Below are 17,107 nucleotides of genomic sequence, written 5' to 3'. Positions count from 1 at the left end.
GACACCAAATTATAAACAAATTATACCTAAGGTCACGCCAGGCAAAGGTTAAGGCACACATCCCTTCACTTAGAGAATAAACTGTGTTCTAACTGCCACAAGGTTTTTCTCTTTCTCTAGCAGCTTAACAAGCACCGGCTTCAAGATTGGCAATATTAAGACGATTTGCAGCTCCACCAGATGTGGACTAATGGAACCCCTATTCCACCAGCCATCACTACAGCTTTAATTGGACAAGAGGCTGATTTCAGTAACTTTCTCCTGATAGGAAGACTATCGACCATGGACTGGCTCTGGCTAGTTTACAAAGACTGCATACTTGCACACCTTCCTGTCCTGAAAAGACCTTTTGACGCATAGGGTCTAACTGTAATACATGTATTATTATTATTTTTTAGAGTCTATCAGGCTGGAGTGCAGTGATCTGTTCATACATCACTGCAGCCTCCACCTCTTGGGCTCAAGTGATCCTCCCGCCCCAGCCTCCTGACTAGTTGGGACCCCAAGCACACACCACCCCACCTGGCTATTTTTTTTTACTTTTTGTAGAGATGGGGACGTCACCATGCAGGCCAGGCATTTAACATTTAAATGGTAACTCTTCACTCCAAAATGAACATGGGTTGTATGTTACATGCATGTTTGCTCAATGGGCATGCGTCAGGACCACCCTCATGAATATTCATAGCTCCTCCTGTCACCTGCTGAATATGCATGTCTACCCAAGCTGTTCAGTCTACCCAAGCTGTTCAGCATAAAGCCGTTACTCCGACCCCTCCTCCGACGAAATGCCTGTCTCTGGTCCTGGCCATTCTCCAGCCTGCGGAATGGCCACCTTGCAGGCTGTAACCCCTTACAAGAAATAAAGTCTCCTCTCCTGTTTTTTGGTTTTTGTTTCGTTTTTTTGAGACGGAGTCTCGCTCTGTTGCCCAGGTCATCTCGGCTCACTGCAACCTCCGCCTCCCAAGTTCAAGCGATTCTCCTGCCTCAGCCTCTCAAGTAGCTGGGATTACAGGCGCACGCCACACGCCCCGCTAATTTTTGTATTTTTAGCAGAGACGGGGTTTCACCATGTTGGCCAGACTGGTCTCGAACTTCTGACCTCAGGTGATCTACCCGCCTCGGCCTTCCAACGTGCTGGGATTACAGGCGTGAACCACCGCGCCCGGCCTCCTCTCCTTTTCCAAATTTATACATTTTTATTTTCTTAACACACCTCACTTGAGTTCGTTCACTTCGGCTGCGGGGTGATCTGTCGGCCGTCTCAGCTCAGGCTGACCTCAGCGCCCTCACTTCGGCCACTTCTGTGCCCCTCAGTCTTTTCCCCTCAACTCGGACTTCACGCCCTCATGACAGGGCGCCATTTTCTTCTCTCTAACTCCTCAGCCCAGAGGAGGCGCCTTGGTCCGGTACCTCTGCCCGGCAGGGCGACTTTTCCTCACTTGTACTTTTGCCTCGGGTCATCCTCTGAGGGTACCTCCCCACTATCCTCACCCTCCGCTCCACGTCCCGTGGCTTCCGCCCTCCCTTCCGGTGCAGGGCCCCGGCCTCGGACCCACAGCCTTGGGGGCTCTCGCCCCTCAGGCCACGCCCCTCAGCCCACAGAACTAGCGGGAAGTGACTGCGAAGCAGCCGCGCTGTGGAGGGACCGGAGGGCGGGGATTGGGGAGGTGGGTCCTCCTCGATCCTGGGCGTTGATTGGCCAACTATCGCGAGGGCGGGACCTCTATTGGGGGCTGGCCGGCAATCTGGGTCTTGTGCCTCTGGCTCCTCAGGGCATTCCCGGCGGCTCCGGGTTTGGCGACAAGGACGGGGGAGTGCGACTGCGTCTCGGGCAGCATGGCCGAGAAGCGGCACACACTGGACTCCGAAGCCCAGCGGCTCCCCGACTCCTTCAAGGGTGAGTCCCGCGTCCCCTGACCCTCCCCCGTGGACCTAGCCCCCGCCCGCAGCGTGCGCTCCGCGGTCTGACAGCCGGGCTCCTGGCCAGTCTCCGCTGCTTCGGGTTGGGCGAGATCTCAAAGCCGCGGCTCCTCCCTAGTAAACTGAGCATCACGAACCCTGTTTGGCAGACTGGGGTCACGGTGGAGGGATGGCGGGGTGCCAACGGCACGTTTCCCATCGCGCGGGCTCGGGTTATCTCGCGGCCGCCAGATGCCAGGCCCCATGCCAGCGCTGCACTATCTCGTGTCACGCACGCGGACGAGGAAACGCAGAGGGAACTGCCAGCCAGCGAGGCGGGGACCGGGACCCCCACATCTCACCCTTTACCCACTCCCCTTCTTTCCCGACTCACCCTCTCGAAGGCCGCCTCCTCCACCTAGCCCTGGCCCGGCCCCGGGGTGAACCCCCTCCTCCCCCAACCCCACTCCCGAAACTTAGACCGATTTGCAGAAGGAAGAAGTCACCCTGGCTTTCTTCTTACCTCTTTCTAGCTCCACTTTCTGCCCCATTTTTCCCCCTCCGCTTTCCTCTGCGTTTTGGAGAACTCTCCTTCCCGGCTTTTGTTCCTCGCCAGGAACCCTGAGTTCTCCCACCCTCACCCCCACCCTCCCTTCCCAGTCTTCAAGGCAGGAGCTGCGAGTGGTTCAGTATCGTTCCCCTGTGGAGGAACTAGTACTCTGGGGAGGGGGTTCCAATAAAGAGAGATGGTGGACCTCTCAGGAGGCCTGGTATCCACTCAAGAGCTCTTAGTGATCCAGAGGAATTACAGTGTTTCTAAAGATGGAATTTCAGGCAGGGTGTCGGTGAAAGCAATTTAGGGGACGGGATGGGCCTTTCCAGCAGCCCGCAAAGAACACGACATTGGAGTCATCTATTCTGATTATCTGTAAAGCCAGCTTTATCCACGCATCTTACCTATAAGTTCCATTTCCCTTGTCCAGGGATCCATGTGTTCATTTTCTTCCCAGGAGCATCAAAGGAATTACAGAAATCTTTATTCCTCACTTTTTCTCTGCTAATAACGTTGCAGGATTATCTTCCCAAATGGAGTGGAGAGTGTAACAGGGAGGAGTTGATGAGAATAATAGCAACCACAACAACAAAAATTGAAACTGAATAGGTCAGACTTCGTACCACTTTTTTTTTTTTTTGAGACGGAGTTTCGCTTTTCTTGCCCAGGCTGGAGTGTGATCTTGGCTCACTGCAACCTCCGGCTTCCCGAATTCAAGTGATTATCCTGCCTCATCCTCCCAAGTGGCTGGGATTCCAGGCTTGCGCCACCATGCCCAGCTGATTTTGTATTTTTTGTAGAGACGGGGTTTTACCATGTTGGTCAGGCTGGTCTCTAACTCCTGACCTCAAATGATCCACACGCCTCGGCCTCCCAAAGTACTGGGATTACAGACATGAGCCACCGCGATCCCCCAGTGCCACATATTTTATGTATATATTATTTTATTGAATCTTCACAACAGATGATTTGGTAGGTATTCTTATCCCCATATTATACTTGATGAAACTGGTAAGTCAAAGAAGTTAAATTACTTAAAGTCACATAGTTTGTATTTAAATCTAGATTTGACTGATTCTAAAACTTGAATAGGAAAAAAATGGGCGGTAACTGCCTCTTCGATAGTTAGCTGTCTTTTCCTAGATAAGAAGGTGGGTATTAGCATGCGTTCCTCAATAACCCTGACCTCCTAGTGGGAAACTGCAGTGGCAAATCTGCTTGGAGTTCTTTGAGAATCAACATGATCTTTGTACTTAATGTTTATTTACAGACAAGTGGTCACAGATGAGTTTTTAACTTCCAGGTCTTTTTCTTGATTCTACACTTAACTACTGTTTAGACAGAAATCTTTCAAGATCTAATGAAAACCACCGCTTCCTCTCAAAAATTAGACATACAAATAAAATTTTGCATAGTCTGTGTTTTTTAAATGTAAACCTAAGAAATTTGACACTACTAGGAAAGCTATTGCTGGAATTTATTAAATAGAGGCTATTGAATGCTTTCCCTATGCCAAAACACAGTTTAAGTGCTTTACAAACATTATCTAATTGCATTCTGTAACAGCTCTACAAGGGAAAAGTCATTATTCACCATTTCACAATAAGGATACTGAGGCTCACGTGGTAAAATCACACACAGTTTCTAAAATTTTCAGCCCGGTTTCAAACCCTGGCTATCTGATTTTCTGAACCATTTTCCCTATCCCAGCTATGGATACCAAAATGTAGAACCTTCTCTAACTTCAGTACTTTACTTGAGTTGAGAGACAATAAACAAAAAAAGCCTGGAGGAACACAGCTTCAGTGATGACTTCCAGAAGGCTGCTTGTGAAAGAAGCAGTGGAATTATAAAAGCCTAAACTCTGCCCCTTTGTCTTTGCTGAGAATTAGTCCTAGGTAGGTAAATAGGACCAGACCTAGGGCAAGACTAGTTTTTCTTAAAGGCAGTGCATTCACTTTGTAATGACATAATGCAAGTGAATTGCAAAGAATGTATCACCGTAATTAAGAGCCATGTCAACAAAACCGTTTGGGAGAATGTCTGAAAATAAGAAGAATCACGAGACTGATTGTTTATTTCAGTTGTTATAGCCAATCAGATTGGAGAGAACTTTGTAACTTCTTCAATAATTAATCTGTTATTCCATCAGTGGTCGTAAATTAACTTATGGAAGACCAAGTCTACAAAACTGGCATATTTATTTATGAATAAATAGATTTTTGGTGCCATTTGATGGTATAAATTTTACGTACTAAAAGACAGTCACTGATTCCTAGTCAGCTTTGAGGAAAAAAAAATTAAAGATGTTGATAAAATGATACAGATGGAATTCAAAATCAGTTTTTTTAAGAAGGCATGGAAAAGCAATTTCCTGAAAACTATCGTAACTACAAAAAAGTGAATACCCTTTCCTTGCATCTGTCTGGTATCCTGTGCATATCTCTATCATAATGTTTATTACATAACATATTATATTTATCAGTTTGACTCATCTGTCCCCTCCCCTCCCATAATTAAACTACACTTTTTCTTTTTGAGACAGGGTCTTGCTCTGTCGCCCAGGCTGGGGTGCAATGGTGCAGTCATAGCTCATAGCAGCCTCAAGTGATCCTCCCACCTCAGCCCCTCGAGTAGCTGGGACTACGGGTGTGCACCACCACACCCAGCTAATTTTTTTATTTTTTTTAAAGACAGGGTCTTACTATGTTGCCCAGGCTGGTCTTGAACTCCTGGACTCAAGCGATCTCACTTTAGCCTCCCAGAGTGCTGGGACAACAGGTGTGAGCTACCACGCCTGGCCTTTAGATCACACTTTTGAAAGCAGAGATTGTGTCCTGTGGTAGCCCAGTATCAAGTACATAGTAGGTATACAAAAACATTTGTTCAAAGAAAAAGGAAGCAGGCAGGGAGATAAAAATCCCCGTGGAGTAAATAACATTGTTAAGTGTTTGCCTTAGCCTTATGTTGGTGGAGCAGTTTTTCTGTTTACCATTTATTTTATTAAGTTTGTTATAACCTAAGCTGTTGATTTTAGGGCATGGCCATTATGTTTATTATATATTATTACAGATAGACTATTTGTCTGGGTTTATATTATCAATAAAAGGATTATAATTGCCAAGATAATGTATTGTCCTTAATAAGAAATCTCCTTTTATTTATTAAAGCATGGAAAGAGAAGTTAGAGGTCATGGTTAGTAGAAAGAAGGAAGTGTGTGTCAATAGATAATTATTATAATAGATAATTATCTATTGACACACACTTGTTGATAATTAAAATAGATCATTTTAGTTAAAATAATTTTCTGTTGACACACACTTGTTGCTACATTCTTTTTTAATCTTTCTCTATTTGCTGGGACTAGTAAAGAAACTTGAACTCCAAGCATTTGGCCTCACATTTCAGAAGATTATCCTTGAAGATACAACCAATAAAGTCCTAAAGTCTCAGACAATGAAAACTATACTGAACTTGTGGTCCAGTTAAAGTGAGCACTATGGTAAGGTAGTACAGTATAGTGAAATGAGAGTGGAATTTAGAATTAAAAGATTTGGGTTGAGATCACTCTACCATCACTTAAGAGATTTGTATGAAGGATAGTCCAAGAACATTTAGAACTCTGACTTACTGCCCCTAGTGTGGTCTGTTTCTCCTCTAGGGATACAGTCCCCAAGCAGATTGTTAGTTGATACTTTCTCCGTAGTGCCCAGATCCCAAAAGGTAATTCACTTCATAAAATGTTTCTTCCTCTAAACTTATCAATAGTGATCTTAAAGTTGTGGTAATAGTAATGGCTACTGCTTGTTGAATACTTCCTAAGTGTCAAGCCCTTTACATATTTTCTCATTTTATCTTCACAACAACTGAGTGAAATAAGTACTGTTCTTTTCCCCCATTTTACTGATAAGAAAATTTAGTGGTAGGTTTTTTGGAACCTAACACCAAAAATGCAAGCTTTTAGCCACTGCTTAGCTGTTAATCACAGTGAAGAACTGAGAACTTTATCATGTAGTTTTCTTCTGCTTCCATTTCCCATTTTTAAATGAAAACGATGTTACCCTCCAAAGACTTATATGAGAAAAAATTGTGAATAATTTTAAGATGTCCAAGTAAAAGAGCTGGAAAAAAAAAAAACATAAAAAGTGGGAGGGTTTTTGTTCTGTTTTCATGTATTTCAGGCCTAGATGAAATTTAATTAACTTAATACCCATTATGAAATTGTTTTTCTCTCCAATTTTCCTGAACATAAATGTTTTGGTGCTTCCAGACATGGGCCATGTTGAGCCCATTCTTCTACTTTCCTGAATTCTCTAACCTCATGGTTGGAAAAGGTCTGATTTTTTTTAAAAAAAGAAAATACTTGAGGAAAGCAGTTGACAACTACTTGGGGCAGGAGATGGTTCTGTACTGTATCCCAGGATCCTGTCTGCTGTTTCAATTTGTCTTATGTAAGAGGCAGTCTTTTTTTTTTTTCTTTTCCCCCAAAGAAACAACACACTCAACTCATCCAGCAACTATTTAACAAATGTTTTTTGAGTACCTGTTATATACTAAGTATCTTCCATATTGGCTTATTTACTCATCATACTAACCCTCTGAGGAGGTACTCTTATTAGCCCTGTGTTTAGATGGGTAGACTGAGGCACAGTTGAGTAATAAGGTATTTTCTCAAGATCACACAGCTAGTAAGTGGCAGAGCCATCTGTGAACCTATTATGCCATACTGTTTTCATAAAACCAAAATCTCATGAAGACAGACAACTGAATACAATAATTACAAGTGTGATAAATGTTGTTTTAAAAGGGTAAAGTGCTATTGCAGCATTATTTTAGACTGAGAGGTGCAAATTTAAAATTATTGCTGTTGCTCTCACCTATTTTTTTCCTCTTGTAAGGCCTGAAACATTTGAATGCAGGAAAACTACAGAAAATCCTTAGGAAATAAGACATTTATGCTTATTTACTTTCCTTATTCTTTTTGAGCTAAGCAAAGAATAACTGTTATTGCAAATCTTTCTTAGAAGTATTAGTCCATTTGTTTTCCTTAGTATTTCATAGTAAACACATTTTAAGCTTTGTAATTCAAACCACATAGTGCTTCATCAGTATCAGTTCTTTTGGTCTAGTGTTTATACCTATAGATGGATTTTAACAGGGAGGAAAAGTTACAGTCTTCACTCATGGTTTTTAACTTGATACCATCTGGCCTGTAGCTACTCTAGCCCCGAGAATAATTTCTTCTCTAGAGATTTAAGGATAAGGGCATTCGAACAACTAAGCCATGCCTAATTAAAATACTAATTTGAAAGGCAGGCTATAATGTGTGCTTGTTTGCTTTGAAATCTTCTGCCTTAAATGAATTGCAAGTTTTGATCTCTAATTAAACATTATCATTTTTTAACGTGTATTTATCGAGACCCTACCATGTGGTAAATTCTACCTCATTCTCACTTCTAGCTTTTTAAATCTATCTCTCTTTGTAGGATGCTGCCTTCATTTTTGTTTCTCCCATTTTTACTCCATTTCTCTTATTTTCCTTCGCTTCTGTTATGTCCTTCCCTTCTTTGTCTTTTTCTCCTAAAATTCCAGTCATTTGAACAACTTAGTTATAGTAAAAATTTGATTAATTGAAGAGGAATTTATATTCACTTACTCTATACTCTACCTGCCCTTTTGCTTATTTTCACCAGAAGTTTTTGTTTATCAGGCCTTATAAAGGCCTTGTTTCAAAATAAGCAAAAGAGAGAAACTGAGAAGCTGGGAAATGTACCCTTATTTGAAAAACTGGAAGAAAGATCAAATGCATTATTTAATCTATGCAAGTCTTCCTCCTCAAATAAATAGTTGGCTGACATAAAATAGGATCAGCGTGTAACAGCCCATTGTCCAAATCTAGCTGACTCTGTTTCTGTATGTCCCAGAAGTTATGAAATAGCTCTTATATTTTTAAATGATTTTAAAAAAACAAAAGAATACTTTTTCATTACACATGAAAATTATGTGAAATTCAGATTTGTGTCAATAAATTAAGTTTTATTGGAACAGCTATGCTGTTTATGTAGGTACTATCTATGGCTGCTTTTGCACTGCAAAAGTAGAGTTCAGTAGTTGCAACAGACTGCAAAGCCCGAAATATTTAGTTCCTGGTTCTTTACAGGAAAAGTTTGCCAATCCTGACAAAGAATCGCTAATGAAGAATTGTAGTGGCCAAAAGTAACACTTAATCCTGAATACATATGTTTTTAAGAAGAAAGTTCAAAAATTGCCAAGACTTTTCAATTTGACCTACTGTTACCCCTAAAAAGTGCTGCTACAACTGAATAGCATGTGTTTTTGAAACTAAACTTCCAGCCCTTCTGTTTTGCCCCACCCAGGCAGGACTGCTCTCATCAATTTACAACATGAAGTGTTTTATTTGCACTTTGTGAAGGCAGAAGGAAAAAAGTGTCCGTTAACTGTTGCAGTTTAGGTATTTCATTAATTCCTTAGCCCATCCTTTCCTTATTATGTACAATAAGCTTATGACTTACAGTCAGATTCTCAGCAGAGGAAATCCAGTTATCTTTTGAACTTTACAATAATAAATCTCAGTGATGAGTGGATTTATTACTCCACATGATTTCCAGTAGTGCTAAGGTTAATAGATCTGAAACTAAATCAGCTGATGGGGAATGGGGACAACTACAGCCCTCTGGACTAATCAGCCTGTGTTGTCATCTTGGAAAGAATGTTTAACTGCCTTTCCAGAAACTTACCCAACAAAAATTACTACACAACTTGTCATTTTTTATTTGTTTCATGGTTTGCTTGGTTTTCTTTTGTTTCTTCCTATAAGGTCTTTAGCCTTATTACTTTAGAACTTCAGGAGGCCTATTTTACACCTACTTTACAGATTTTTGTAAACATTATAAATACTCAGGTATGTAAGGACGAGCTACATGTGGCTAACATGTCATAGGAATTCATAAATGGTAGTTATTAGGAGTAGTAATAAAAGATACCTTCAGAATGAGAGAATTTTAAGAGTTGTATAATTTCATCTTTTCAGAAAAATTAACTTACATAGGAAATAAGCAGGTACAGAAACACTGCTAAATGTATATTCAATGCAGCAGTTTCTAAGTGAGAAATTTGGACACAACAAATTTCATATGAAACAATGGAGTTAATTAATCTTTAATAATGATAAAGAATATGTACTGATATGAAAACATGTTCATAACATGGATGGGAGGGAGAAGATTTTAAATCACTGTATATACCATTCTTTCATTATTGAAAAAATACAGGCTAGAAAAGGTTTAAAAGACATATATCAAGGCAAAAAACATCCAGAGATAAAGTATAGATAATTTTTCTGTTTGTTGAGCTGTTGTTTCTAATTTTTATAGTAACTTTTGCTTTTAAAGTAAAAAAGCAATTTTAGAAAATATATGTGAGTTTCCTGGAGGTAAGCCCAACTTGAATGTTCAATACAAAAATTCAAATGTACAGGCTTATGTCCATATTCAGACCCTTCTTTGATTAGCTAAAAGTTTATTCTACTGCCATTTTGGTAATAAAAGAAAAAAAAATACTCTAAACCAGGAGTCCACAACTCCCAGGCCACAGACGGATCAGATCAGCAACATTAGATTCTCATAAGAGCACGAACCCTGTTGTGAATTGCACATGTGAGGGATCTAGGTTGTGTGTTCCTTATGAGAACCTAATGCCTGATGATCTGTGGTGGAACGGTTTCATCCCAAAACCATGCTCCCCAACCCTTTCCTGTGGAAAAATTGTCTTCTGCAAAACTGGTGCCTGGTGCCCAAAAGGTTGGGGACCATTGCTCTAAACTATGGCAAAGTAGTATTTACAACCAAGTATCATAGGATCCCTAATTTTTAGGAATGTTCTCAACCAGCAAAATACCCACAAGTGGCCGGGCGCATTGGCTCACGCTTGTAATCCCAGCACTTTGGGAGGCCGAGGCGGGCAGATCATGAGGTCAGGAGATCGAGACCATCCTGGCTAACACGGCGAAACCCCGTCTCTACTAAAAATACAAAAAATTAGCCAGGCATGGTGGTGGGCGCCTGTAGTCCCAGCTACTGGGGAGGCTGAGGCAGGAGAATAGCATGAACCTGGGAGGCAGAGCTTGCAGTGAGCCAAGATCTCGCCACTGCACTCCAGCCTGGGTGACAGATTGAGATTATGTCTTAAAAAAAAAAAAAAAAGTCCACAAGTGTATTAACCAAAATATCACTATTTGTCCCTTTCCCCATAAAACTGGTAGGAAGGATTCAGTCCTAAAGTAATACATGGGAAACTTGAAGGAAATGAATTTCCTGAGATTTTGGTGAATGAGAATTTCTTTTCTCTTATTCCCAGAAGTGGTAGATGACTAAAGGTTCATTTATAGGCCTGCTAGAGTTTAAGCCTCACCTCTGAGCTATGCATTTATAGCACAACGTGCTATAAATAGGCACAGCTGGAATTAAGAGGGCTTTCTCTGTAGAAACATCAGAGTTCATTCTCAGAACTCTAGTGATGCATTCCCAACTTAGATTCTGTGTACCTTTTTGAGGTGTAACCAGGTGGGGAAGAATTTTGAGAGTTGAAGATAGGATACTTTCATTTTAAAGGCATTAGAAAAATATGAAAGTGCCATTTTCCCAGTGTATACACTGATTATTTCTAGCCAAGCATTTGATATGTGAAAGACCAAATCCAGTTTTCAAAATGCGTACTTAATTCCTTGTTCCTGGTGATTTTCAATCCCATATACACATCTGGGGTTTTCAAAAACACAATGTGATATGGGAACTGACACAAAAAAAATTGGGCTGAACTTTTTGGCTTGTCCTCATGTAGATCATAAATGAACTTCTTGAGAGTGTTTGAATGTCCCAGCCTAGCCAGACTGGGGGCAGGTATGAAGCAAAGGGCAAATTAAATTGTTTAAAAGGCTTTTTTTTTGGAGACGGAGTCTCGCTCTGGCTGGAGTGCAGTGGCGCAATCTCGGCTCACTGCAAGCTCCGCCTCCCGGGTTCACGCCATTCTCCTGCCTCAGCCTCTCCGAGTAGCTGGGACTACAGGCGCCCGCCACCACGCCCGGCTAATTTTTTGTATTTTTAGTAGAGACGGGGTTTCACCGTGGTCTCGATCTCCTGACCTCGTGATCCGCCCGCCTCGGTCTTCCAAAGTGCTGGGATTACAAGCGTGAGCCACCGCGCCCGGCCTAAAAGGCTTTTGATCAAAAAGGGTAAGTGCTATTTTCCCATTTTTCTTCATGAAGATACAAACACTTAAGTAAAATAGAAGGATTACAGAAAACTATCATCTAAATTTACTGATCATTTTATCTGTATTCTACAAGGCCAGCCTAATAATCTTTACTTTCCACCGGTAAAGAAACTATGGTTCAAAGAGGTAGAGATCATGCAACTAAGAAGTATCAGAAGTGAAATTCAAATATAGTTACTCCTTGTTCCTAGGGAATCTCAGTGTAATAAGGGATATAAATGCACAAGAAATTAAAATATTAGATTAAAAAATAATAGAAGATTAAAATCCTACATTGGAAGGTCAATTAAAAATAAATAAAAAATAAAAGATTAGACAAGATATAAGTGCATAAGATAATTTTCAAAAAATGCTATCGAGATTTAAAGGAAAGAAAAAACATATCTAACTAGAAAACTTGCTGGGAAGTATTTTATTTTATATCTATTCTACTATGCAGGATACTGTGCTAGACATTGAGAATATAAAAGTGAATAAGCAACATCCTTGCCCTCAGGGAGTTTTTACTCTAGTAGTTATGAGAGACTTGGACAGTATTTGAAAAGGCACCAAATGCTGTCAGATAAATAAGTATTTGTGGTCAATCTGTCCTTGTTTGGAATTCATTTCACCCTGGAAATCTAGACCTATGTCTGTCACAGAGCCTTGAAACTGTCTTTTGCTATAAATAGGCATGGGTGGCATTAAGAGGACTTCCTCTGTAAAAGTATCACATTTCATTCTCACAACTCCAGTCATGTTTTCCCAGTTTGGATACTGTCTTGAGAAAGTGCTCAACCATGAAAACATCCTTATGAGGATTTTTTTTATTGAGGGGTAAATTTAGAACACGGGCTTTGGAGTAAGATGACCCATATTTGAGCCCCAGGTCCTCCATTGTGTGACTTTGGGAAAGTTAAATGTTGCTTTAGTTAGCTCATTTGTAAAAGGGAGTTAAAAATACCCTCACAGGGCTGTTGTAAGAGTTAAATGAGATACGTGTCTAAAGTAACTTTAAAAAATACCTGGGGTATGGACAACCCCTCAAAACAGCCACTGTTGTTATGATCAGTTATGGTAATACTAGATAAAGCTTTCTTCACAAACAGTACTGTGGCCCTGCTTTGAATATTCTCTCAATGAATATGTCTGTACCCCTAAATTATAACTTAGAAACCTCCAGGATTACTTTAGATCATTTTATTTAAGTATACATGAAGACATTTACCTCACACTATGACACAGGATCAGAAAACTGCAAAGTCACATACAACCCAAGTACTCACTATATTTCTGATTTTTCATCCTATGTTTTAGAGCACTTGACCTGGGTGCCAACATGTGTCTCTCTTCTCCCATGTTCCCAGCCTGAACACTGCTTATTTCTTGGCCTCCTATTTATTCCAAGTGCCATCTTACTGCCATTTTGCCCTTTCTTCTGAGCAGTAACATGTGCCTGGCATACCTTTTCTCCCCTCTGTCATTAAAATACCTCCTGAAAATACAGCAGAAGCCTTCCAAGTGGTTGATAAGAAAATCTCTTGTATCCCTTGGCCTTCTCAGTCCCTATGTCCTCTACAGAAAGGAAAAGCAAACCAAAAATGAGGACGACACTGGATACAGAAAATAGGAACACAACATTGAGGTGATGGGAGTTCCCAGGATGATAGTGAAAGCAATTGCAGAATGATAGCCATGCACACCAGATGAAGGAAGTCCACACAAGGCTCTGAGAGAGAATTCTTTCAGAAGATAAAATTGATAGTATACCTGACCTCTTTGAGAGGAAATTTAGACAATTGATTTAAGGTTGGATCAATAAGTACGTTGAAAACCGAACAAAGGGAAAAAATAAGACAATAACTCCAGAAAAAACAAAAATGGTACAGGAAGAGAAAACCAGTGATACCTCACTACTTGGCTTAGCTTTAAATTGCACTTATAAATTCATAATATAAAATCTCATATTGATCTAAATGAAGTTATGACACAATCATATTGGAAAGATATGTTTAAGTATGTGGTGGGGGGAAGGGGGAGGAAAGAGAACTAAATCCTTTTCTGTAGTAGAAAGTTAATAGTCCTCAAAACTGAAAAAGCAAGAAGTAATAAAACAAGCATTTCCTTTTTTCCTTCCTTCCTTCCTTCCCTCCTTTCTTTTCTTTTCTTTCTTTTCTTTCTTTCTTTCCTTGCTTTGTTGCCCAGGCTGGGATACATCACAGCTCACTGCAGCCACGAACTCCCAGGCTCAAGCAATCCCCCTATTTCAGTCTCCTCAGTAGCTGGGACTACAGGTGTGTGCCACCACACCCAGCTAATTTTTTTAAAAAAGTTTCAAGTAGAGATGGGAGTCTCACTAGGTTGCCCATGCTGGTCTCAAACTCCTGAGCTCAAGCAATCCTCCCATCTCAGCTTCCCAAAGTGCTGGGATTATAGGCATGAGCCACCGTGCCTGGCAGAAGCATATTATTATTATTATTATTATTATTATTGTTATTTTAAGTAGGGACAGAGTCTCCCTATGTTGCCCAGGCTAGTCTCAAACTCCTGGGCTCAAGGGATCCTCCCTCCTCAGCCTCCCAAAGTGCTGGGATTATAGGCGTGAGCCACTGTACCCAGCCGCAAAGCATATTATTTAGAAACATGGAGGTAGATATCAAAATGGTCAAAATAGCAAATGTTTTTGAGGAGGAGGAAATTGGAAGAGGTGAGCATGGGAATGCTCTTTTTTGTACTAATCTTATAGAATGGTTTGACTTTTTAAACTTTATGCAAGTGTAACTTCAAAAACACAAATGCACAGCCACGAAGGCCAAAAAAGAAGGTAAAAGAGAAATAGCTACAGGGAAGAAAAATAGGTTACACATTTTATTTATTTATTTATTTTTTAAAATATCATTTAAGGCCGGGCACAGTGGCTTATGCCTGTAATCCCAGCACTTTGGAAGGCCATGATGGGCAGATCACTTGATGTCAGGAGTTCGAGAGCAGCCTGGCCAACATGGTAAAACCCCATCTCTACTAAATACAAAAAGTAGCCGAGCCTGGTGACGGGTGGTTGTAATCCCAGCTATTCAGGAGACTGAGACAGGAGAATAGCATGATCCCAGGAGGTGGAGGTTGCAGTGAGGTGAGATTGTGCTACTGCACTCCAGCCTGGGCAACAGGGCGAGACTCTGTCTCAAAAAATAAATAAATAAATAAATCATTTAAAAATATGGTGTGTACACAAGGAAAATTTTCAAAGAATATACGAAAATACCTCTGAATTTAAAGTAATTTTTCCCTCCTTTGTTATACTTCTGTGAATTTTTTGCATTATTACCTTTGTAATCAGACAGAAAAGCTGTTTCATATTACAGGAACAGGAAACAATTAGAAATGTGAGAGGAAAACTATGTACAAAGATGTTCACTACAACACTGTTTATAGCACTAAGAAATCAAACAACCTGTGTAATCAGGAAGTGGGCAATAAATGATGCTGCATAAACCTAGTGAAATATTTTACGGGTGTAATTTTTAAAAAGAGGCTCTAAACAACTTTATACTCATATCACATGGTTTTCACCTTTAATCATACTGTACTCCTAGCTAAAATGCTCTAATGCCTTTTCCCTCTTTCCCTTTTCTCTTTTCTTTTCTTTTCTTTTTTCTTTTCTTTTCTTTTCTTTTCTTTTCTTTTCTTTTCTTTTCTTTTGACAGACTCTTCCTGTGTTGCCCAGGCTGGAGTGCAGTGGTGCAATCTCAGCTCACTGCAACCTCCACCTCCTGGGTTCATACAATTCTCCTTCCTCAGCCTTCCCAGTATCTGGGATTACAGGCAATCGCCACAACGCCTAGCTAATTTTTGTATTTTCAGTAGAGACGGGGTTTTATCATGTTGATCAGGCTGGTCTCGAACTGTTGACCTCAAGTGATCCACCTGTCTCGGCCTCCCAAAGTGCTGAGATTACAGGCGTGACCCACCATGCCCAGCCTCCACTTTCTTTTCATTGATATTTTCTTACTATTACATCCTTCAGGAAACTCTCTGACAGCCACCATCACCTCCCCACCCCATTCCATTCTCACCTCCATCCTAACTGCATGAGTTAACTCATTCTGTGTCTTCAAAATATTCTGAACAGATACTCTATATCTGTACTTACCACCTAATATTATAATTATGTATTTGTCTGACTTTCTCACTAAACTTCAACCCTGAAAGCTGGGATTGGGTCTTACTCATTGTTATCACTTCAGTACAAAGCAGAGGGCCTAATAAATAGTAGATACTTAATAAATGTTTGCTGAATAAAGTAATGAGTAATGTGGAAATATACTTGTGTTATGACATTACATAGATAAGAGAAAGTAGTACCTACACTTCAGGGCTGTATGAGGATTAGATGGGGAAATTCATGTAAAACAGCTGGTGTAATGCCAAGCACATAGGTGTTCAGCGAATGGTAAGGATGAAGATGGTGGTAATTATGCTAGTAACAGTTGTGAGAGTTGTATATTTTTTGTTTTCAACAGACAGCCCCAGTAAGGGCCTTGGACCTTGCGGATGGATTTTGGTGGCGTTCTCATTCTTATTCACAGTTATAACTTTCCCAATCTCAATATGGATGTGCATAAAGGTAAAGAACATTTTATTCACTTCTGGGAAGGGGTCAGCTCCTACCTCCATAAACCTACTTTGTGTGTGCCTGTGTGTGTGTGTGAGAAAGAGACAGACTGTCTCTCTCTTATAATTGTTATTTCTTCATCTTTCTTTTGGAAAATTTATTCTTCTACCCACCTATTAAAATGGAACCTTAGAACTTCTTTTCAGCCATTGCCCTTCCCCGTGGGCTGACGTAAGGATCACCATCAAAAATTTCCTGGGGCCAGGGATGTGAGATGGTTCTGAGAGAACAAGTTCTTCAGAGTTAGGATGGCGGGGTTTGACTGCTGGCTTTACTGTTTATTGTGTGACCTTTGCTGTTTCCTCACCTGTAAAATGGGAGAAAGTAACAGTACCTACTTCATAGGAGTGTTGCGAGGATTAAATGAATTATGTGTCTAAATGTACTTATCACAATGCCTGGCACATCATAAATACCCTCAGTGCTGGTTATTTTTTCTACAAAGTTGTTAATACTTTGATATATGACTATCATTTACTTATTTCTAAGAAGATAAAATATGCTCCAAGCATTTTCAGATCAATTTATTCTTAAGGGAATCAGAAGAAAAACTGTGAAGACTTCAGCTTTTTGTTTTTCTGAATTAACAGTGCATGAGTAATTTTTTTTTTTTTTTTTTTTTTTTTTTTTTTTTTTTTTTTTGAGCCAGAGTCTCAGTCTGTCTCCTAGGCTGGAGTGCAGTGGCACAATCTCGGCTCACTGCAACCTC

The 17,107-nt window shown here is 40.5% G+C and overlaps 1 protein-coding gene across 1 annotated transcript in view; it reads left to right on the top strand.

Annotated features, from left to right (window-relative positions):
* The first annotated feature begins 1,738 nt into the window (after nucleotides 1–1,738).
* The window catches only part of STOM (stomatin), a 31,965-nt gene continuing 16,596 nt past the window's right edge, over nucleotides 1,739–17,107 (top strand). Inside the window, exons 1-2 of the mRNA XM_032165027.2 lie at nucleotides 1,739–1,900; nucleotides 16,247–16,350. Coding sequence (XP_032020918.1) covers nucleotides 1,840–1,900; nucleotides 16,247–16,350 — 165 coding nt within the window. The 5' untranslated portion in view covers nucleotides 1,739–1,839. The remainder of the gene's footprint in view (nucleotides 1,901–16,246; nucleotides 16,351–17,107) is intronic.

This window comes from Hylobates moloch, unplaced genomic scaffold (assembly GCF_009828535.3).
Source record: "Hylobates moloch isolate HMO894 unplaced genomic scaffold, HMol_V3 SCAFFOLD_10, whole genome shotgun sequence".
Taxonomy (NCBI): domain Eukaryota; kingdom Metazoa; phylum Chordata; class Mammalia; order Primates; family Hylobatidae; genus Hylobates; species Hylobates moloch.
Note: the sequence above shows the minus strand (reverse complement) of the source record. Positions and strands in the feature narration are given on the sequence as shown.